The sequence below is a fragment of the Motacilla alba genome, chromosome 2 (genome assembly GCF_015832195.1).
Source record: "Motacilla alba alba isolate MOTALB_02 chromosome 2, Motacilla_alba_V1.0_pri, whole genome shotgun sequence".
Lineage (NCBI taxonomy): Eukaryota > Metazoa > Chordata > Aves > Passeriformes > Motacillidae > Motacilla > Motacilla alba.
This window is the reverse complement of record NC_052017.1, coordinates 61,125,540-61,149,801: the sequence shown is the minus strand read 5'-3', so window position 1 is coordinate 61,149,801 and position 24,262 is coordinate 61,125,540. Positions and strand designations below refer to the sequence as shown.

At 37.7% G+C, this 24,262-nt stretch overlaps 1 protein-coding gene across 3 annotated transcripts in view; it reads left to right on the top strand.

Moving 5' to 3' along the window:
• CDKAL1 (CDK5 regulatory subunit associated protein 1 like 1) overlaps window positions 1-24,262 on the top strand; it is a 379,654-nt gene that overhangs the window by 123,932 nt on the left and 231,460 nt on the right. For all 3 annotated transcript variants that reach the window (XM_038130237.1, XM_038130238.1, XM_038130239.1), the window contains 2 exons: window positions 3,742-3,790; window positions 17,826-17,946. In XM_038130237.1, the coding sequence (XP_037986165.1) occupies window positions 3,742-3,790; window positions 17,826-17,946 (170 nt within the window). The remainder of the gene's footprint in view (window positions 1-3,741; window positions 3,791-17,825; window positions 17,947-24,262) is intronic.

Here is a 24,262-nt window from a genome sequence, read left to right as displayed (position 1 = left end):
TTTTAAACACAGATGTTATCCCTCTGAAGCCAGGGTGGCTAGTCACATGCCTTTTGAAGTTATGTATTAAGCCCTAGATTTATCTTGCCTAAGTGCTGTAATTTGAGAGTCTGTTTTGCTCAGCTCTCTTTATGATCAATGAAGATAATTATCTCTGAAATAATTTAGATTTTAGAAGACCTGAAGTGCCTTTTGAAGCCATCTATTTCCCTTTTACTGGCTTTAGAGAGGGGATAGGCTGAGTAGTCTTTTAACATCCAGCATTTGGCAGAGATCCCTAAACAAGGTGAGATGAAACAGAGAGTTGGTGAACTAGAGTTAAAATCTTCAGGATTATAAATAGCATGTTCTAATTACCTAAGATAGACTATTTTATCTATGTAGTCACCATTTGGTTTCTTAACTATGTCAATGAGAATCAACATATAGGGTTTTTTCAAGATGAAAAAAAAAGGTTTTACTTCAAGTAGCTCTGTATAGATATTATGCTCACTTCTAGGGTGTTCACATTGGATCTTAGGAAAAATTTCTTTATGTAAAGGGTGGTCATGCATTGGACCAGACTACTCAGTGAAATGGTTGAGTCACAATCCTTGGAGGTATTTAAATGTTGTGTGGATGTGGTGCTTAGGGATATGGTTTAGTGGGGGGCTTGGCAGTGCTGGGTTATTATGAATACAAATGATCGCTGAGCTGCACTTATGCCTAGCTCTGATCCCACCAGGAAGGGTCAAAGATTTTTTGTGGCCTTTGTTTCAACTCAGCCTTCATGCTTTGATAAAACTCTCTTTATCCTTGCTTTTTCACCAGACAGTTCCCTGCTTTGGCTACTCTTCCATGGGCTCATGAGCCTTGTCTGTGCTCTCGGCCCATATCAATCTCAGCCCAGATTTCTGCACCAGCCCTCATTTGTGGTGGTTGAGTGTTTTGTTGGTTTTTTTTTTTTTCTTTTTGCATAGTTCTACTCAGCTGTCAGCTCCGTTCTGTCTGTAGTGCTTGTTCTGTTCACCTCCTAATTGGGAACCATTTGAAGTGGACATTAAGTCTGAAATGTACTTAACTATGCTGGAATCAAGGTCCCACAAGATCTGTGGAACCAGTGTTGAGGAATGGTGTCATTTCCCTTCATACACCACCAGGATGTCTCTCTGCTTCATGGACTTCCTGATGCCTGATGGAGACATTTATTGGAGCTCTGCTCTGAAGGTTTACACATATCTTTGATACCAGTCCAGACCAGAATTATCCATAAGGTTAGTGAGATGTGAGGAAAAACGTCCACCAGACCATTATATTATCAAGAAAATTTCATTACTATGACTTTGTAATTTTTTTCCTTTCTCATTCCACTCCTCCTTTTTTTTTATTTTTCCCAAATAAGAATTTTCTAAACCTTTCTTTCTTTTCACTTCATGTTCACCCCACATTTTCTAAGATACTTTTATCTTCATAAATGCAGATTGGAAGCATTCCACATTTTCTTCTTGAGCACTTGGGGCTTTAACCAAATAATTTCCAATAATTTCAAATTAAAAATATTAATGTGGGAAATAACATGTAAGGCAGAACAAACATCCATTTCTAGGTGAAGATCTCATTATCTCTCAGACCTATAATTTTAATTACTTACGTGAGCCATCTTCTTGACAGACATATTGAGAGTAATTTAATTTATCCAATAAAATGAAGATGCAATATAATGGTTGGTGGGTTTTTTCTATCTTTATTCAACAGGGGATTTGGAGCAAGGCAAAAATTCCTCAGATGCACAATGCAGAAAGTAATTGGTAACTCAGGTTATGAACCACCCAGATTTCTCATATTTTAAATTATTAAAATGCTTATGAACTTAAACAGTCTAGTACGGAGAGATACATCAATAATATTTTAGGTAATATAACAGAGGCTTTGCTCCCTGTCTGTAGTGTAGTTTTAAGTGTGCACATTTCTATTTTCAAATTGAATTTTTCTATTTATTTTTTTAATTTTTAGTAGAAAGTATATATGTTAAATATCTTGAGTCATAATTTTTAAAACTATATCCGAAACGGATATGTACACAAGTATGTAAATATGCATGTGTTCCATATGACTGCTTATGTGTGCTTTCTTTTTAAATTGATTGCTAGGTATGTATGTCTGTAATGTGAATGCTTGTGATTAAGAAAATTATTTAAATATATTTATTTTCAAGAAAATTATTAAACTGGAGATATTAGGAATAATATAACTTAATTTCTAGAATTCATAACTAATGTACTGTATTAAAAAATCTGAAACGGTGGACATCCCTATTTTAAAATCTGTATTTCAAAAGGTAAAAAAAATAAAAGAAAAAGAAAAATACTTTTACTTGGCCTTGATCCAACACTCAGACAAGGAAAGGAATTGACTTCCACTGACTTCAGTTGGGAATTTAAAATCAGACTCCAACTATAGGTGAGCTTTTTTTTAACTTGTGCTAGACAGATTGGAAAAATGAATGTGAAGCAAACAAGATTGTGCCATCTTGTTTTTACAGGAATTGACAAGCTCAGTGGTTTAAGGCAGGGAGACTTTATGGCTTTGATACGAGGGACCCAAGTTCCAGGCTCCTTGTTGCAGACCAGATTCTTCTCTTGAAGCATCTGCAACTTGTGCTTTTCTGCTTGTTTTGGAGAAAAGCTGGAAAACAAACGCCAAGGAAAAGACTGCTAAATTCATACTAAATCTAATTAATGTAATGTACAGATTAGAGAAGCAGTGTTTAAAAAGGAATATTGTGGAAAAATTGCAAACAAACTTAAGTGTGACAGTTTGGCTTTCCTGCATTGTATGTAAATATCTATAGTAGAATTATGCAGAATGGGTGGTTTGGAAGAAGGCTCTGAAGAATTCCTGAGTGTTTAATTTTGCAGTGTTAGTGTTGATTCCTTTTAGTTTATTTGCCAGAATCTCTACAGTGTGTTGGCCATTGACTTTAAATAAAGACTGGTATATCTATTAAGAAATAATTGAACTATTTATCTAATTATGGGTGAATTTTGGCAAATATAACACTAAAACATAAATTTGTTGTCTTTATTGCAGACGTTATATAAAAGTCATTAAAGATTATTCGGTGTTGTGGAAAGCATGAGGGCTTTTCTCTCCATTTTCAAACACAGCCTGCATCAAGTTCAGGAGAATGTCTTGTTCTCTTAAATTTCACAAGAGTATTTTAAATTTCTTCCTGTGTTCCAGTGTCGTTCCCCTCCAGTATCCCATTCATTTTCTCCCCTGTATTCTGCCCTGACAATATCTTTTCTGACAATATCTTTTCTTTTCTGACAATATCAATTCTGCCCTCAGCTTTTTGTTGTGTTCTCCACCATCCACTATTTTGCTGTGGAGACTGGGATGAGGGAGCACTTTGGCTGTTTGAGCCACCCAGGGGCTGAGTGCCTGGTTTACCATTGTCTGTCACAGACCACGAACAGCACCTAAGGCCTGAACTCTTTTTTAGCAATTTGGTGATTTTGGCCAAACTTATGGGAGCTTGCCATTTTTGAGGGCAAAATTTGGTTTAAATTGCATGGTAAATTTTAAAGTTACTTTTGGCAGATTGAAAAAGAGCCACAGAAAGTAAAAACTGGCTAAAAACACAGCCCAAAATTCTTTACTCCCGCTTAATCCAGAAGAAGACACTCTTGAAAGACTAGTTAATATGAAAGTATGTCCAGTTGTTGACTACTTCGGTATTTACCTTCTGACTTTTTTTAGGTTCAGCAGATAGATCGTGTAGTAGAAGTTGTGGAGGAAACTATTAAAGGTAAGCATCACATTTGAACTAATTGCAGCTAGTTGGAAATGTGTAAGCATTACCAGAAGTGCTGCCTGTGTGTTCTTTTTCACCATAACATTTGCTTTGTGCTCTAGCTGAATGTTTGGGCAGTGCTATACTTTGTCATGTATGCTTTGTCTAAGTGATAATTTCAGAGATGTTTTCTGTCAGGAGCTCTGTGGGCTGTTGGTTTCTAGGTAAATGATCAAGAGGAGACGTCAAGAAATCATTTCATCAGTGTAGGTTGGTGTAGAGTATTGTATAAATCTCCTGCACTATTTTAATTGAGTGTTACACTTCTACTTTCTTTTGTTTAGTTCTCTGGTATTTTCTTCTTTTGGCTTACCTCCCTGAGCTCTTCTCAGCAGGGCAGATAAATTATCTTCTGGTTGGATGTTCTTTTGTAACTCTGTTCCTTGTACTCTCTGGCTTTGTTCGTGTGTGTACTCTTAGTACTTTGCAGTAAAGGAGGAAAAACCCCAGTATTGTTTCTGCAGCCTGACCAGTAAACATTTGCTGTTAAATAAATATATTTGTCTGGGTCTTTCTGGGTTACCTAAGTTTGTCTCCGTTACTTATCAGGCCATAAAAATTACTGTTCCATGAAGCTTTAAATTACAAGTTTTAGTTTAATTTGCTGTACTTTCAATATAAACAAGTGTCTAGTCCACAAGACATTGTTGTCAGTAACTTGAATGCTAGAATACAATTTTTTTTTGAACTACAGCATGAAAGTTTAAAGCAGTGCAAATTTATAAAAGGAAAAAAAGCTTCTATCACGAAATTGTGTAGTGTGATGTAAGGCTTCTAGAGCTTGTGGTTTGAAGGCCTTAAGATTTCATATTGCTTTGAATGCTTTCAGGAATGAAACCTGTACTTTTATGTATTCCCAACCAACATTTTTCCCAGATTATCCTTAACTTATGGCACCTGTTTTTGGGAGGTAGAACCTACTTTTCCATACAAACAAAGAATAAATATATTCAGTACATATTTTTTTATTTAATAAGCCAAACCGTTTTCCCAGAAACCTCATGGTGTTCATGACAATATGTTGGAAATGATGATGCTTCATGATTTTTACAATGGTATTTTAGATCCCTATCTGCTTTTTCCCAAATTTTATTAGTTCTTAAGGGAGTAAGATGGTAACCTGGGTCAGCATGCTCTCCCTTTACAAAAATGGGGTTTGTAATATTTATACTGACTCCAGATATTACTGCTTTTTTGATAACATAATTACTCAGGTTATGGTGACTGAATGTTAAAGAGTACAAATAATTTAGTAGCAGCTGTTAAAATAATGATTTTCACTGAATGGATTTTTAGATTGCATTTTAAACATTGACATAATGCTGGAAAATAATGTTCCTAGGAATGTTAGTGAGCATTTAAAGTGTGAATTTTTGGAAAGATTTTTGTTCCTTTCTAGCTTAGTAAAAGTGATTTGAATTAGAAGGAGAAAGTGAGCTGCTGAATTCCATACATAGTGCCAGTTCCATCAGGGATTTCCTGAAAGGTAATGGAACACAGGATTTCTGGAGTTTCACTGGAAAAAAATGAATGAAAACCAGCTCTCTGTTTTGAGAGAGACATTATCATACTGGAAAGAGTCAAACAGAGATGGTTAAGAGGCTGAGACTGGATAATTTCTCCTCATAGGAGAGCCTGGGAAGGCTCAGGGAGGGGGAATCACATCAAAGTATATAAGTACCTGAAGAGAGGGTGCCAAGAAAAGTGAGACAGACTCTCTTCAGTGGTGCCCACAGGTAGGACCAGAGGCAATGGGCACAAAAAACCACAGGAAGTTCCCTCTGAACACCAGGAAACAAATTTTGACTGTGAGGATGATCAAGCACTGGCTCAGGTTACTGAGGGAGGTGGGTGGTAGAGACTCCATCCCTGGCTGTATTCAAATACTGTGGACATGGTCCTGGGGAACTGGCTCTCAGTGGCTCTCTTTGAGTGAGAAGGTTGGACAAAGTGGTCTCCAGAGGTCCTTTCCAACTGTAACCCATCTGTGGCAATAAAAATGCAAATGGAAGGAGAATCAAGTTGGCAAAGATCATAGCATAGGATAATGGCTTACTTTGGTAAAAGCCAGCCATAAAAATAGGAGCTTTTACTTATATTTATTTAATTTATTTCAGTAAGCTGCATTATTTTATGTATTTTGGAATCATCTACTAATGGAGAAGAACGTGAAGCTCTTTCTCATTGTGTTTTATGAAGAGTAACTGTGAACTTCCATTATCCAAGTGAAGTAAAATATTGTAGATAACAGGACTGTTGATTAGAATATTTTATTATATAAAACAGATACATGGTAGAAGATGAAATTAGTGTTAGATCAAATGAAATGTAACCCTTTGTTTTCATGAGTCTACCTCGTTGGCAACAGCTTCTGAAGCTGCTAATGCTTTCAGGAGATTAAGGTGGTGTGGGACAGGGGATTTAATACAAATTCTGAATTCAGAGCCAGCTTACGCCTGAGCCTTTTAAACTGGGTGTGTGTCATAGCTGTACAACACAATTTTTTTCACCTTTTTTTTTAAAGAAAAGATAAAGGTTGCACAGGTGGTATACTCTTGTAGTGTGGTTATGTATATATAGAAAGCTTAAAAAATATTATATATAGAGTGTTTAAAAAAAATTGACTAAGTGGAACTTTGTAGTGTCTGTGCTCTGTAGGACAGCTCTGTAGGTTGGTCAGCCTGAGTTGCCTGGATTTTTTGTCCAAATTCCAAGGAATTTGGTAACAGGTTACCCTGATACTAGTTTTAAGTCTAAGGCTTCCCATTTCTTAAGTGGTACCTCAGTTTCTTCTTGGATGCTTGAATTTTGTAGTACACAGTTTACAAAAAGGGAATGTTTGTAGAAAGAATTTCGTTCCTTTTTTTTTTTTTCCTAATAGTCATCTTTTCAGTTTTCATGAAAATAGCTTCCCTATTGGACTTGGTTGAAGGCTTGCTGCACTCCCAAAGAAAACTGATTTCTTGGAACTATTTAGAACTCTTTGTATGAAATATGAAAGGGTTTCTTCTAGCTTTATTTCTCAGTCTTAAGGGCACTGTCAGGAAGACCTTTTCAGAACAATTCCATTCTGCTGGGTCAAGAGATGGTAGTTTCAAGAAACATATCTTTGTGGTGGTCTTTACCACATAGTGTGAAGTCAGTGTAATTGTTAGTTCCCAACTCTCCATCGAGATAATTCTGATAAACACTTTTTATGTGACATTATCTTTTTATCCTGTTTCATCAGAAAATGGAAAAGAAGGATGTGCACATTTGTTTTTGCACTGATAGCTAAAAGAGAGAGAGAGACTTTTAAGAAGCTTAGTGATTTCTCATTTTTATGCTATCCTAACTTTTATCACAAGTGTTGAATTGAATCTTTGAAATTTCCTAATTAGCAGTAAATTAGCAGGTAAATTATCACTTCCAGAAGCGATCTTCAATAGCAGTGCAGTATTTGTATGCAGGTCATGTCTAATTAATATTTATACTGTGTCCCAAGATATATTTTAACTAGAGACATCTTCACATACTTTTCATATGATATGGTAATTTATAATCTGAAACCTCTGTACCACCTGTGAGGAACTACACAAAATAATTCATTGACAATCTCAGAACTGAGCTTCTCAAAGTGATGGCCACAATTGTGTAGCCAGTGTGTCTTTCATTCTTCCTGATAAAACAGAATGGTTTTGTCATGCAGAGTTCTGATTTAACAGTTCAGTAAACCTTGCTTCATCTGCACGTTCCCTAAATTTTAAGTCTGGATTACAGCAATTTTTACATTAGGGCAACATGCCCACTCATGTGCTTAGTTCTCCAGTAAGGTGTTATGATGACATAGAATGTTAGGAAAATGTTGCTAAGGAGTTGTAGTGTCTGTGAGCTAGGTGAAAGCAGGCCTATAATTGATGTGTGTTGCATCACTTAGTAAAATTTCTGTATAGAATATAAAAGTTATTTGGGATGACCAGTTCCTGTGGTATGCTCCAATAAGCTGAAGATTTGTCTTTGGAGCTGCAGAATGTCTTAATGGTGACAGCGCAAGTCAGCTTTTTATGAATCACTCTAAAATCTGTCTTTAAAAAAAGCCTGTGTGTGTATACAAGCTTGGCTATAAACAGTTTACAGTAGGCAAGAGAATACATTTCTTCTGTATTTTAAATGTTAACTGCTTAATGGAGAAATTCTTCTTTTCTGGCTTTGAATGTAGGTCTTCAGAGATTTAGGTCTTTTCTCCTTTCCTTTCTAGACATGCTCTCAAATCTCATGTTATTAAGGGTTTGTGGGGGTGGGAGGCGTGGGACCAGAGTATTTGTGTACAGTCTGCTTTTAGCTTAGGCCTTAGGGAGATGAGAGACATAGGTTGAATTGAGTTTAGTTCATATTGTGTCTGTCTAGTGCTTTCACAAAACACAGTTTTACAATGGGTCATTAGACCTGATTATAAAAAACAACCAAAGGAAATTACTTCAGGGTTGAGCCCTTTATACTTAACCTTTCTCAGTTTCAGTCACGTTGACCTGTCTGGTGAAGTTGTCCATCCATTCCCAGTTTAAACATTGACCATTATTTGCTCAACTGTTCAATTGTCCTCATGTGGTCAGCAGTTACGGATTCATGATAGTTGCAGTGTCTGTCTGTATGAAAAAGAGATAAATGGTACCTATATTATATGTAGGCTAATGTGTAGAATTTATACTGGATTGTCCACCTGAGAGTGAGTGTGTGTGCATATGTATTTATCTGTACATATATGAATGCCAAAATGTTAAATAGTGTTTGTATTCGCTGCTTGATTTTACTATAATCTGCTGGTAACAGTAGATAAAATAGTCTCTTTTCAATTTCTATGACTGTGGGAAGAGTAGCCTTGACTTAAGAAGTTGATGACAGGCCAAATGAAGAATAAAAATTGAAGGAGTCAGGAGTTGCTATTTGAGGAAAAGTATCATTTGGCTCTCAGTCAGGAAACTGACTGTTTGTGCCAAAATGCAGCTTAAGGAGGGTCAGAGGGAGGGTAGTGGCCTCATCAAGTCTCTGTTTCTCTTTCTATCTCCTTTGAAAGGACATAGAAAGGAGGGGTGAGGAGGGCAGTTTTGGGTGGGTTGTTTTATTTATTTCACTGTGTGGTGGGTTGACCTTGTCTGGCTGCCAGACTCCCACCCAGCCGCTTTCTTGTTCCCACTCCTCACGAGGGCAGTGGAGAAAATAAGATGGGATAACTCTTGGGTCATGATAAGGACAGGAAGATCACTTACCAGTTACCATCATGAGGAAAACAGACTCGACTGGGGAAAATTAATTTAATTTATTGCCAATTAAAAATAGAACAGAGTGATGAGAAACTATAGCAACCTTCCCCCACCCCTCTTCTTCCCATGCTCAGCTTCAGTCTCTCATCCTGGACTCCTCCATCTCCTCCCCTGCGTGGTGCAGAGAGATGGGGAGTGCAGGCTGTGGTCAGGCCAGCCACAGCCCGTCTGTGCTGATTCTGCTTCCCCACACTGTCCTCCTGCTCTAGCCTAGGGCATTCCTGTGGGCTCTGGGGATCCAAGAGCTGCTCCAGCGCAGGAGCAGGGGGTGCAGTCCTTCAGGAGCAGGCTGCTCCGGTGTGGGTCCCCGCAGGCTTCGTGCGCTTACTGCCGGGAGCCCCGCTCCGCGCTCCTGCTCCGCCGCAGCTGCAGGCGATGAGCGGCTCCGCTCTGCTCTTCTCCAGGGGCTGCAAGGGAATCCAGCAGCGCCCGCAGCACCTCCTCCTTCTTCTCTTTCTCCTCCTCCTCTTGTCTCCTTGCTGCTCACAGGGCTTTCCCTCACGTTTCTTTCCTCGCTGCCAGGCAGTGTTTTTCCCTTTCTTACACCTGTGACAGCTGTGGGGCTGCCCGGTGTCCTGTGGCCGGGCTTTTGGGGGCAGCTGGAGCCGGCTGTGTCTGGCACTTGGCAGCCCCGGCCTCTCCTCGCAGAGGTCCCTGCAGAGTACCATGTCCCCAGTGCAATTTCTAGGAGGTAGAATTGCCTTTTAAAATGAGATTGTGAAAAAGTAAGGGCACTAACTGGAAGAACTGTGTTTGAGGCAGGTTGAATAAGGCCTTAAGCAGCCTGATCTAGTGGGAGATATGCCCATGCCACAGGGCTTGGGACCAGATGATCTTTGAGGTCCTTTCCAACCCCTTAACTAAGAATTCTGTTTTTCTGTGAACTCATGCCAGGGACTGTGTTTAATGGGATTGAAATAATGTTTTCACTGGGAATACGCGGAGCTACAGTGACTCAGTAACTTGGGGCCATGACTGTGATTAAAGGATTCACCCATCACTCATTTGTATGTATCAATCACTGAGGATAATGGCATAAAGTGGTACATGTCACCTGCCTCTGTTTTGTGTGCCCTGGATTGGAAATTTTAGAGGTACTCTTATTTAAACAAAATTATAATTTTTTTGTTGTCATCAAAGCATTATGGGTAGAAAGAGTGTCATTACTCAAACGAGTAGCTTTTTTCCCCCCCTTCTGTTATTTAAGAACTACTCTGACAACAAGCATTGACTTATATAAGACCTGGCTGGAAGGTGTCCCACTGTATGGTTTTTAAACAAATATTTTTTCATGTGGCCAGATGCTTCAGTGAGAACACCAGGTTGTGTTTTGATTACCCCTTTCTGACTGCTTACTAAAAATGTAATATACTGAAGGGTACTGATGAGTTCCAAATAGTAATACCATGATCTGTGCCATTATTAGTTCAGAGAGGTCAGCTTTGTAGACAGAGAATTACATTAAAATGTAGAGCTTGATGAGGAATATACAGTAACTGTGGAGAAAATGTTTCTGCAAAGGCAGATTATAATTGCTTTTGTAAAACATCAATAATGATGTGGCTCAACATTATAATCATCTCTGCTGGGGCAAGAAATTTCTGTTACTATCAACTGATTTTTGCTCTTACAAGAAAGTTTATTGCTGTTTTTGCTATGTCTGTTCAAATGCTTTTGGGCATGCAGGGACTATTAGGTATGTTAGATGATCCAGGACTTTAGATAGGTTTAGTAATTATTTTTCTCAGTGTAGTTATTTCACTGACTTAATTTATAAATCTGATAGAACTGACTCTCCTTATTATGACTGTCACTGTTATGACTTTATTTTGTAAGTTGCTCACAGAAACTGAATGGGAGATAAATAGTGCCACAGAAGAAGAAAACAAGCAATTGGGGGAAACAGACTGAAAATCTCACTAGCTCAACTGTGATTGCTCATTGTTAAATGAGCCTGTGATGTGCATGGAAAAGATACCTTTTGTTCCAAACATGTATGTGCTCTTTTCCACACTTTGAGTGACTCTTACATCATCCCTACTTTTCTGTCCTATTCACATTGGTTAGACTCACCTGGATTTAGCTCTGTTAGAGGATCCTTGTGGCTGGTAAATATAAAGAGCAGCGCGTGATTTTGGATACAGTGAGAAGTTCAGCTCAGCTTTTCACTCTAAGGCTAAATTTGTTCTGTTCATCCTGCACACCCCAAAACATTAGGCAAGTTACTAGTGCTGCTGCAGCTGGCTCTGATAATCCTGCTTTCAGCACTTCCTTTCCTCATAATGCAGCCTGTTTTATCTGATTCAAAATGTCTTTTCCCTTGGAAGTTTCTCTCCAGGATCTCCTGAGGTTTTGAGCGGAATCTTTGATCCTAATCAAATGCATTTCTTCACAGAGAGGTGAGGACAGAGGGTCAGGGGAACTCTTCCTGTAGTCGATTCTTAGTATTGTCCTTCTGAGCTGTGGAATTGTGGCTGGCATTTTGAGCTCACAGGAGATTTAACGTTCAGGCACTTTCTCAGAAAGACAGTAACAATGCATGATCTGAATAAGTAGGATGAAGCTAGTGAATCCTGAAGGAAAAAAAAAGCAGTAGTGCCTTAATAGTGCCTATTAAGCATTTCAAGTGCTTTTGCTGTGATAGAGGAAAGTAGTATGAATGTGTCAAAAATGTTCCTGAATACTTAAATTCTTAATTTAACTTGGGGAAATTTTTACATGGACAGTAATTCATTGTTTATAGTTACCTCTTTTTCTGGATGACTTCTTGTACAGTACGGTTTTAGTGCTTACAGATATTGTTATGATTGAGTCATACACTGGAGACCAAGAATGCCAAGAATACAGAGGTATTGCATGTTTAATGGAGAGAAAGTAGTATATTAATTTTAGCAATATGGGACACCTGTGGACCTTTTCTACTGAATATCTTGTTTTTGAAATTACATTAAGTGAATTTTAAAAAGCTCCTGTCTTCACCGGTGTGACGCTCACATTCCAGAGTCTTCCAAAGCAGTATTATTGTTGGATGCTAATTCCAAGTGCAACACTTAGTAGTTCTCTGTATTTCAAGCTAGTCACAAATGTGCTGTATGCTTAGTAATTCCTGCACATTTCCATGAAGCTTTTTGATTTGGTACGGGGTGGAAAGCAATCTTTTTATAAAGAGTTTTGAATGCAAAAACTGGATCGAACACAGCATTGGCTATCAGCATCCTAATGGGATTGGATGCCTGGCCCAAGTCATGGTGCAGTGAAACACAAGGAAAGATCAGTAGCTCTGACACCATTAGTCTAAATTGTTCCCTGTTCCTGCCTACACCAGCTGAAGGAGTTTGACTGTTACAGAATATTCCCATCTTCATTGAGCTAGAAAATGAATAATTTTTATTAGTTGCTTGATCAGGAGCAGGGCATATACCTTTCAGTTAGGTTTGGCTTTTCTTTGCTCCCTGAATTTACTTGGGACAGGAAATGCCACTGATGACATTCAGGGATGCCAATGAGCTGCTGGCCAGCTGGGGTTGGTTTGGATGGGAGCATCCACAGAGCAGAGTCCTAAACCAATTAGTGTCCTTGTTTTTGCACTAGTATGTGTCTGACAGCATGTGATTGCTCTGGGGAGCTTGGGAATTCCTTTGAAATCAGTCATGTCTGCTGTGGGACAGCATGTTTGTGCTGCAGGGCAGGGAGAAAAGATGGGAGAGGAGCTTATGGTCTGCCCTTGCTTGATGCTTCTTTCAGTCTTTATTACTGCTTTTGGTTCTTCTTTACACTTCTTCCTTTAATTTTTCTTTGAAGAAATGTATTACTTTGTTTTCCCTTCATACACTTTTACCTTCCTTTCCTTAGCTACACTGCTCCCATGTGCTATTTTTTCCAGTGCTAACCTTGAGGAAAGGAAACTCTCTATTCATTAAGAGCCAAACAGTGGTGGAAGGAAACATGTGCAAGAGTACATGAAATAGTGCTTAATCCTGTTCCTTAAAGGTGCTGGAGAATATCAGGTTGGTGAGAGACATCTGAGAAGTGCAGAACAGTGCACTGGCAGCCGTGCTCTGAGGAAAAAAGCGTCTTTCAGGAAATGGTGAATAACCTCTAAGCATAGTGATGTAACTGGGAAAGGGAAAGAGTGTGTAACAGAACAAGCAGAAAACAATAGAAATTGTTGCTGCCAAGGCTGGGGTTTCCTGCTTCTTTGAGGATTTTCTGTAAAATCATGGTTTTGAGCTGCTTGAGATATCTGCACTGAACTTGGAAGCTAATAGCTAAGAAATCTGTGTCTGGCTGGGAGTTGTGTTTCAGAGTCACACAGCATAGCTCCAGTGGGGTGTGCAGGAATGGGGAGGGACCCTCAGTGGATGTCCTCTTCCATCTTTCAAGCAGATATAATTTCCCTGCAGTTCTTGAGGAGTGTAAGCCTATGGACAGAGTGAAGCTGACAATTTTAAAAAACATAATATAGATCTAGTAGTATCTGATATACACTGATAGCCAAGTAAAATTTGCTAAAATTTACTAAGCCAGGCTACTTCCCCCTGACTTACACTTGTAATAAACTAGGAAGGTACCCGTCCCATTTGAATCTGTTTGCTGTAATATCATTAGCATGCTTCTGTGGTTCTAGGTCACAGGGATATGATGGTAACCTGAGGTTCACAGGACAATTCATGCTATAATCTTATGACAAAGAAATTCCATTACCTGTTCCCTTGATATATTTGTATTTCAAGGCTGGGCCTTCTCCATCAGTCCTGAAGCACATACATTTATGATTAGAGGTATATGTACGTGCCATTAAAACTATGCCACTTCTTTGTGTCCTTTTTAACAAGTGAAAATACATACCTTGAAAATATTTTCATTTTTGCATACTGAATGATCAAACTAGACATATTTAAATGCCTTTTTTTAGACTAACAATAGTATTTAATATCCTGATTAATTCATTCCAACCTCGTCCTTCTTGCCGATAGTGCCAAGTAATGTGAATTGTGTCTACTGACTTCTATGTAAAGATGAGTTTAATATTAAACAGTTCTGAAAACTAGAGAGCTCTGATTCATTTTAAGTTTTTCCTAGCTTGATTTCATTTGCATTTGTTGTGAGTGATTCTGCTCTGCAAGTGTCCTTGCTGGACTTGGTTAGTATTTCTGTTATGTTGTAATCTGTATTAATTATCTACTAATTAGTGAAAAACTGCTCTGACACATGACCTAAACCACTAATTAACTTTTTCAGGTTTTGTTTTGTTTTTTCTTAATGAAATTTTATCTGCTGCTAGAGTGTGTGGAAGAAGAAAAGTTATTTTTCTAGCAGAAGCAGTTAATAGGCCTAGATTGTTTAGAATTTCCTATCTAACCTGACTAGATCTGTTTGTCTTTAAGCTGTGTTTCAAAGCTTGCATTGTAGAGTGAGCCCTCAAAAAAGGAGTGGTGTTTGTTTGATATCTGAGATGGAGCACTCATCATTATAGTAATAGACTTGTGATTAACTCAGTTTTCAAAAATGCTGTACAAAACTTAAAAAAAAGAAAGAAAACAAACATGAAAAAGAAGGACTCCTTTTAAGTTTGGTACACCTGCTTTGCTTAGGTAAGTTATGCAACCTGTAAAGTCAGAAAGAAGGTAACTTAATCAGATAAAATGCTTCAGAAGTAAAGCTTAATTGCAGTGTTTTGTCCCATTCTAAGCTTTGAAAGGAGGTCATGAATGAGATTTAAAATGACTACTTTTTCTGTTAAACTTGATGTTGGTCTGGGCTTAATAGTGCTGGTTAGGCAATTAAAAAAAAAAGATTATTTAGCCTTTTCCTAGTTGAAGATGGCAAAATACTTATTTTTAAGTTTTCTTGAAATAAGTATGAGGAAAAAAAGATTTACAGCATGTGAAAAAGTATGATTCAGTGTTTATCAAGTTATGTTTTATTAATAGTAACAATTCTGTAAACAGATGTTTTAGTGCTTACTTAAAATGAAACAAAATAGTCCTTGTATGGAGTAGGGGAAAAAGGATTTAAGGTCACAAATACTGTAATTGAGGGGGTTTTCTTCTTAGGAAAAATAATTAAGTGTGCCTGCCACACAAGTCACAGTAGTTGGATGTGCATGTGCTGCTTGCCTTCTGGAAGCATTAAACTCTCTTCTAAAAATCATCTCCAGCTAGAGGCATTTTTTTCAGCCTCTCGTGTCTGGACTGAAAAGTGCAGGGATATTGTTATTCTTGAGTACCCCACAGGTCTTACAAGCCTCATATTAATTCGAACTTCAGTATCATTCAGGAGGAATATGGGAAGTGTATTTTATGTGAGAATAAGGTGCTGCATTTGACTGCCAGGCCATTTGATTGCCAGATTTCTTGAGCTCAGGCTCAGGGTTGGGGTGGTGTTAATATTCAGGGGATCATGTGGGGTATAGTCACAGAGCTGGGGTTTCTTTCCTGACTAAAGGAGGTCTCTGATGATAGAAGCAGCACAGTGTTATTCTTCATATAAGTTATATTATATCTATAGACTGGCCTCATCTTGTAGGGTGTTTTTTGGGGGTGGTTGCCTGTTTGGGGACTGCTCTCAGTATGAGAAAGGGAGAGCATGAGCTAAATTCCTGTTAGAGAGCCGTAACTCACGTGGCTTCTCCTTGAGAGTCCATGTTCTGAGGAGATGAGGCCTCCCTGATTCTGCACGCTGAGATGTTACTTAGGGAGGGAGCAGGTTGGTTTTGTAGTTTGTTGTTTTCATCTTGTTTTTTAAACTTAAGAATGGTGGTTTGACTCCAATTCTAAGTGTGTTAATTTTAAATTTTGGGTAACTGGTTAAACCTGATTGTTTTAAGACTACGGTGAATTGTTACGCTGTATTTTCAGCCATAAATCCAAATAGACCTTTAATATGGCAATGTAGCTGAATATTTAAAAAATGGATAAACTGGTTTATTCCAAATAAACCACAACATTAAGAAATAAAAAAGGAATATTTTCTGTTTCTGGTTTAAGGCACTCACTTTTGTTACACAAATAAATAAAATGGTGCCATGCTTGCAGCTTTTCAATGAAGCATTAGTTTAGAAAATAACTGATGGGATTATGAGACAAGGTTATTGCTGTTATTCTCAGGGAAAGGTAGAAATGAGTTATTTAGCAAATACTAGTAGCACAAGCACCATATTACTAAATTCACCACAGGATATAATGACATTTTTGTAAAATGCAACTGCAGAAGTAATGCCTTTTGTTTCCTGTCGACATGATGATGTCTTCTATCAGTATTAACCATTATGTCTCCTGTTGGTATTAACCTTTATGCTATCAGGACAGTCCTGCTCACTTGTTCAATAGATCACATTTTTGATTTAGACCTTTTATGTATCTTTAAAAAACTTGAGGAAGATGTTATTCTAAAAGTAGTTGGGTTTTCTCCAGGCTATTGTTGCCATATCAAGGAAATAAATTAAGAGCATGAATGCCACATTATTCGAAAATTAATTTATGACTCCTCAAAACAGGCAGTGAAGAAAGGCTTTGACTGATGAAGGAATTAATTTAAATTCTTAATAAAATAAATAGCTGTTGGTGACATAAGTTAGGAGCTTTGATGTAACACAGTTTTTAATTGATTTGAAGTGGCCATAGGCTTTGCTGTGCTGGATGTAGCTCAACTTGTACTTTATAGTTTTCACGCATTCCTCTCACCCCCCTCGTATTTCAGGGTTAGCTTTTTCTTTCCTGAAATATTTGGTGGATTGAAGCTGTAGGGTTTACTATCAAGGAGTTTTCCAAGTTCAACAAGTTGCTTTCTTTTCCTGCCAGTTTGAGTTGCTGTCTTCCAACTCTATTCAGGCATCTACCATTAGCTTTCACTTGTTGTCTCTTACCTGCCTTTTCTGGGCTTTGTGGAGTAAATGATACAAGTCATACACTTCTAATTTGGGAACACTTTAGACTACCTTATGCAATAATACACATAATTGTTTTGATTCTTCATTGTTAGTTCTTGCTTCAAAATATCAGCGAACCCTGTCATTTGTGCTCTTTAAATATAGGGCTTGTCCTGGAATGACTGATGTTGCAGGCAGTTGGTGGAATTATTTGTATTTTACTCCCTGAATATTAATGGCCTCAGGAAAGTAGTTGTGAGGCAGTTTTCTGACCTGCAGTTGTCCTGATGTGGGAGGAATATACGCAAATCTTGGTATTCAGCTTAGCCGTGGACATGTGAGCATGTGCTTCACAGCACTTCCAGACTTACAGAGTCAGGTAACCTTGAAATGTGTTGGTTCTCCATATAATAAGCTAAAAAAGTATTTAGTTGTTTATTACTTCCTAATTTAGGTTTGAATTTAATTTTTTGGGAAGAATCATTGATCCTGCCATGCAACTCATTTAAATATTATTGCTATGTTGCTATTTGCTAGAGAATCTGAAAATGAGACTGCTTAGATAATTTTAATCATAGAAAACAGAAAATGTAAGTGTGAAGAGATAATTGGATGAAATAATTTGCTCATTTTAAGATGATTTATTTTACCTGTCAGTGTCTCTTTATAAATGCTCCAGATGGTGGAAATATATTATTGCATCTCATTCTCATTTCCAGTCTTTGAAATACAAACACTACTTCTGAAGAAGAGCAGATCAAAACAACAATGATGAGACTTCTTCTTTGTAATGACTGCATTTTTTTTGTTTAATTTGAAGGTCATTCTGTGAGACTGCTGGGTCAGAAAAAGGATAATGGAAAACGTTTGGGGGGAGCACGACTGGATTTGCCAAAGATTAGGAAGAATCCACTGATAGAAATAATTTCCATCAATACAGGGTAAGAATCTTCCAAACTTAAAAAAAAAAAAAAAAAAATCAGTACTGCATAAGAATTCCTTTTATCTCTTTATGCAGGTTTAGTGTACTACTCCTAAGCTACACAGAAGGAGGCAGGATGACCTCTTTAAAATAGTTTAAGATGTTAACTTACATTCATTTTGGAAAATAAATCCCTGCTTATTTGGTTACAAAAAGAAAAGAGCATTTATAGGGTTTTTCCCCCACTGTGTGATTACTTGATTTCTAAGATGGTAGTTCCAGAATATTTTTCGTAACTCATTACGATCCGTAAACATTGTTAAGATCTGTCTGATGTGATTGTCAGCCCAGATTTAATCGCTAAATTACATAGAGTTACTTCTGTCTTGCTTCTCTAACCTGTTTGTAAAGAGTCATCATGTATATATTTCATTCTTATATTCATTTGAACAAGCTGCTCTCTCCTGTCAATCCACTCTGGATGCCCATTTCCCCATAAGACTACAAGCATTGTTCTGTGCTCGTACTTTGAGGAATTCTATTTTAATCTTTCTTCACTTGCTGCTTTTCTTTTATCAGTGCCAGTTGGTATCCTTCCATGTTATCAATTTATTAAAAAAAAAAGGAACAAAGCAGCAACAACAAAGATCACACAAGTCCTCTTCTGATTTTCCTATCTTCTCCAACTTCTGTAATAATTTCCCTGGTGATTGAATTTAAAATGCATTGCTCTGGGCATCCCAGGTAGGTGTGAACTTACTGCCTAGAATGAAAAAAAAAGTGGTATTTCTTAGGTCTGAGTTTAGATGAGCACATTTGTAAACATTTCATAGAGGAGTTTTGATACTATCTTCTTTTTTATTTCCTTGTGTTTTAGTAATGTGGCCTTCATAATTGCTGTGAGACATAGTGTGCTGTTTAGGTCAGAATATCAGTTCAGGGTTTAGTGTGGTTACTCTTTCTTCCTCTGACTTCTGGTAAATATATGGGTGACATTTTGTCATACTGCTTTTTAAACTGCATTTTTGTTCACAGATTATTTTTGAAGTCTGATTATAAGCTCTTCAGTGTAGTTACTTCAAGTGTTCTAAATTCTTTACCTTATTTTCTTTCCAGTGTACATCTTGTTTTTGCCCAACAAAATCCTCTTCATGATTAAAACCACTTTTTTACATTTGCTATGTCTGACTTTCAGATGGTAAAAATTTTCCTTTTCCATTAATATTTATCACAGTATAATGTTATAATATCTTTCTAGTTGTAAATGTTGTCAAGGTTGTAAGCTAATTGAGCTATGGTCTTGTTCCTGTCTTTTGATGTATAGTAATGAATTTAAGATAGGAAAATTAGGAATAATATTATTTCAAGTATCAGATTATTACCAGTTTAACTACAGAGGTTAATACAAGGGTACTGTAGGGTATGTACACTTAGCATTAGGTAACTGATGAGGGTAGCAACCTTTTCTTAATATCTTTTGAACAGATGTATTTTTTTACTGTTTGAAAAAAACAATTACTTCCCAACTGGATGAAACTGCAGACTCTTAAGATCTCCTCAGAAGTTACTCTCAGAAACCCTTTCCTTTAGAACCTGATAGTTTACAAACAAAAATTACAGTGCGTAGTAGTTCTTGCTCTTCTCAGGTCAATTAAATACCTACTTACTACCATAAGACAATGTAAAAAATACTGGAAACCACAAAAATCCTATCTTTTTCATGGAGAAGAAAGTCAAATATTAATTGATAAGGCAAAAGCATTCTTAAAGCCTCAAACAAATAAGTTAGTTGTATAAGACACCTAAATTAACTACTACCTCAATCTGTGTTATGTTGCCTGCTTTCCCCTCCTGAAATACAGATGCTTGGGTTTTCCTTTCTTTTTCTTCCCCTTCCCCTTTCCCAGTCTCCCCAGTTGAGAATTGTAGGTGACTTTTTTGCATGTTGGTCTGGGTTTGAAAAACAAAGCATAGCTTTAAAAAGGCAGCAGTACGCAGCAGTTTCTGAAAATATAGAAATGTAATGAATTAAGAACAAGACCCAGACTTTATTAGTCACTGTGATTTGACTGTGCTAGTTTTATCAGCTTTACCTTAGCAGTCTGGTTATGTCCATTTTAGTACCAATACCACATTGGACCTGAGTTTTTCTGTGTAGAGACTTGAGGAAACTTTGAAGACTATTTTTTGGTACAGTGATCTTTATTAAGAGGTGAGTTTGGATCAGACTAGGGGGTCTTAAAATAGTAAAAAATACTTTGTTAAAAAGAGTGGTTTCCTCTTTGGAAATATTTTTGTCTGATACTGTTAAATGGTAGCACTTGGGAGCAGCATGACTAGGGCTTCTCCATGAGGGAGGCCAAGAAGGGAGGTGAGGGTGCCACCAGCACAGGCAGTGTCCACTCCAGCAGGACACCTGGTGCCATGGGGCCTGAGCAGTGTGACAAAGCTGGGGGCTGGTGGTAGGAGCCATGAGCAGTCCCAGACACAGAAATTCCATAAACAAAGAATATGCTGCTTTGGGAGGGACCCACAAGGATCATAGAATCCAAGTCTTTGCCCTGCACAGGGCAGCCCTAAGAGTCACACCATGTGCCTGGGTAATGAAATGATCACCCACAGCCTGGGTCTGAAGAGTACAAATAACACAGGTCTGAGGAGATGAGTGCAGAACCGGAGGCAGGCATGGTAATTAAGCTCAAGCCAGGTCTGGGAACAGAAGCCTGAGCTTCACTGGGGATCCTGGTGCAGAATGGGGTGTGGAGGCAGCAGCTGAGGCTGGGCAGGTCAGCGAGGGCCTGGGGGTGTCCACGGGGCTGTGACAGGTGGTGCTGAATTACCATTTCCAGCTGGGCTTTTAATGAAACCTTGGCCTCTTCTGTAATTCTGTGGGGGAAGAAAAGGCTTATTGGAGCATGTATATTCCCTCCTCCCCAAAGCACTGCAGTCTTCGATGGCTCATGTTAACCCCTTTCCTCCTCCAGCAGGATGAATTCCTTTATGTACATGGATGTCTGCCAGCTGGAACTATTCTTCTGAGGGTTCAGAAGGACCACCTAATTTTTGGGAGTCTCCAGAAATGATGATTGTTAAGACATCTCTCATCTGTGTCTTTATTTCTTCACTCAGAATGGTGTCAAATTTGGTAATTTTGACTTGACATTTCTTATATTGATTCCTCCTTCTCTCAAAAATGGAGGAAAAAAAAATTTCCTGACCCAAAGATTTCTGTCCTTGTATAGTAGCTGTGAACTTTTTCTGTACTTGTCCAAGCACAAGTGCATGCCTACATATGCACATGTCCCTCTGTGTTTGTATTACCCAGACTGCTGCATGAGTGTCCATGACACTCATGTGTTGTGTCCATGTACATGAGTGTCCTCAGCTCTTTGCATAAATCATGTCTGTCCTATGAAGGGACAGACATATTGTCGACTACACTGTGCAGTCTGTAATAATAATAGTTAAGAATAAACCAAAACAAAACTCCACTAGGTATGGAGTATCTGTGAAGATCAGGTGCAACTTCTGTCAGTCGTGAGCCAGCTCAGAGGTTTTACACAGTGACATGTTTGTCCGTAAAAAGGTGTTGCTCTGGCTTTACAGGAACCTCTGTCTTTTTCAGTGATTGGCACTTTTTTATTTAGTTCTTTTTTTTTTAAATTAATGGTCAGTTTTTTCCTACTGTTAATTTTTATTGTCCTGAGGGTTGTTGTTTTCTCATTGAGAAATCCAACCTATTTGTTTAATTTACCATGACAGTTGGTGGTTTCTGTCAACAGACTGTGACTCTAGAGAAAAGCTCCCATCCCAGGAGTGACATGTCTCAGAGTTTCCAAGTATGTTTGCTGAGACTAATGGTGAGTTACTGGAATGGAGGCACAGGAGATTTACCAGACTTCTCTGACACGCAAAGATATGTTAGTGACTCTTCATTTTTCCATCTGCAGATATGTAAGAAGTCCTTACCATCTCAGTATCCCATACAAGCTGTAGATTGGCCTCTGTAATTTCTCTGTAAGAAATAAGTGACCTTTTCTTCCTGTATAGTTTGCTTTCTCTGTTATTGTTTAGAAAACACTTTGTAATATTTTTCAAATCAGTTTTTTTTTTTCTATGAAATAGGCAGTCAAAAACCAGGGATTGTCACAGTACCCAGATAGCTGTCTTAATCTTAGTATATCCTGCAGTGATATTAGTAGATCTGAACCTAGAAACAGATATTTGTTCCTATACTCCAAAATAATTATCTGCTTTGAATTAAGGCATTTGGTTGAATCTCTTCCACTTTTATTTATGTCATAAGCATGTATGGTACAGGTCATCATCTTACTTGAACAAGCCAGGTAATTGTAGTAGAAAAGCATGTTAAATGCTGTTTGGAGAAAAGGCATAAATTTTTAAACTAATCTGCTAATGTGATTATTCTGTTACTTTGAAGTAAAAAAGAGAAATGTTCTCAAATTCATTTTGTATTACAGCTTCATTTAGGTGTAAGGAAAAATCTTTTTTTTCTTGTGGTCTCATCTTCATTAGTGCCAGTTTCATAACCCATGTAGCCACCTAGACAGCTCTCTTTAAAGCGATGGAGACTTGATTTTCCACATAATTAATTAATTAATTCTGTATCTGCTATGTAGCTTGGACTATTACTTATGTATCTTTGTTGTTGGTATTACCTGAACTCCCTTATTAGCACTCACATTGAAATATGATTTTATTTGTGCTTTTTCTGGATGCCTTGGGGAATGGATGCCTGTATTTTTCATGCTGGGAAGCACAAGAGGAGTGTAATGTCACCTGAAAATGAGCCCACGCTAGAATTTACTGATGGGGCAGTTTGCACATAGGTCTGTTGAAGTGCTTTCCATAGTATTCTTTTTGAAGTTTCTACCTCTCCTAATGGAACAGGCAAGGAACTACTGCTCATATGACTGGCCAGAGAACAATTAAAATATACAGGGAATTCAAAACCAAAACGAGCATAGCAATGTACATGCATGTATTAGACTAGATTATTCCTGCAGTGCTGGAGCATCTTAGAGAAGACCAGCATGTTACTTTATCTCAGAAAGATTTTCAGATCTGCTTTTGTGTCTTAAATGCTAATTGAAGCATAACATTTCAAGCTTAATACTCTGTGTAATCTTTTTGCTCATGTCACAGCACTTGCTAGCAAAGTTTGTTGAGAGTGAGCTTACATAGTATTGTTTGGAGGCTTGATGCATCCTGCTAGTTTTGTAGGAGTGTTTTAAGTCACGCTATCTAGTGGTGGTCATTTAAAGTGTTTCCGAGCTACCAAAGGATCTGAATCTAGCAGAATTAAAAAAAAAAAAAAAAAAAAAAAAAAGGAAGTAGTTTTACATACAGAACTTAGTTTGTTTTATTAGTTAAGATGTGGGCACACAGTTTGTGGTAATTGGGAGTAGGAGCCTCATCCCTGATGGGAACAGCTGTGAAAAGCAGGTGACCAGTGTAGAAGGCAATGAGACATGGAGGGCCAAGGTGCACTGTCCAATCACAAAAAGGTAGAGAGGACACACAGGTGCAATGCATGAACATGAGGGGTATAAAAGGTTGAGCTAAAGAACAAGAACAGCAGATGCTTGAAGCCTTCTGATTTGGTATGGAAAGATTTTGTGCATTGTGGCATGTGCTGTGACATATGCTGCAACATCAGGTGACCAAAAATTCCACATTTAAAAGAAGCTAAAGAGTTACGATTGTCAATCCTGATTTTCTCAAGCAGGAATATTTCCCTGGTTATGTATTGTGAAAGGTTAAAATTCTATTTCTTCATAATTTTGTGTTGTAAGCAGATTTTTCAGTTTTATAAATTGGGGAGTATGAGAATTGAATTTTCTCTAAGAGGTGAATTTTAATTTATATGAGATCACATAACAATTTTTCAATAGATTTCATTTCAGCATTTGTTTAGGTTTGAATATATAAAATACTTGGAATTGTATGTTCATGAAAGTGTATGTAATTTGGGTTTTGGTATTTTTGGTTTTGTCTTTTTTAAATTGTGCCAAAAAAAAGAGGTCATAAACTTAAATGAAATGCTTTCAAATCTCTATTTTTTAAGGTGGTTATCTGAAATATTTGGTTCAGTTAACTTATGTCACATTTAAACTTCACAGCATTAGCTGGTTTTCTCCTTGTAAAAAAAGGTAAAATAATGCTGGTAAGAGGTCTGGAAAGTTTTTGTTAGTAGGCATAGATTAATTTTCCTACAGGTAGTCTTTACTGAATCAACACCTATTTCAGGCTGCTTTTGGCATTAAAAGGAGATCGTATTCCATCTCTTTGCTGCAGTTGGGTGAGATGTCTGA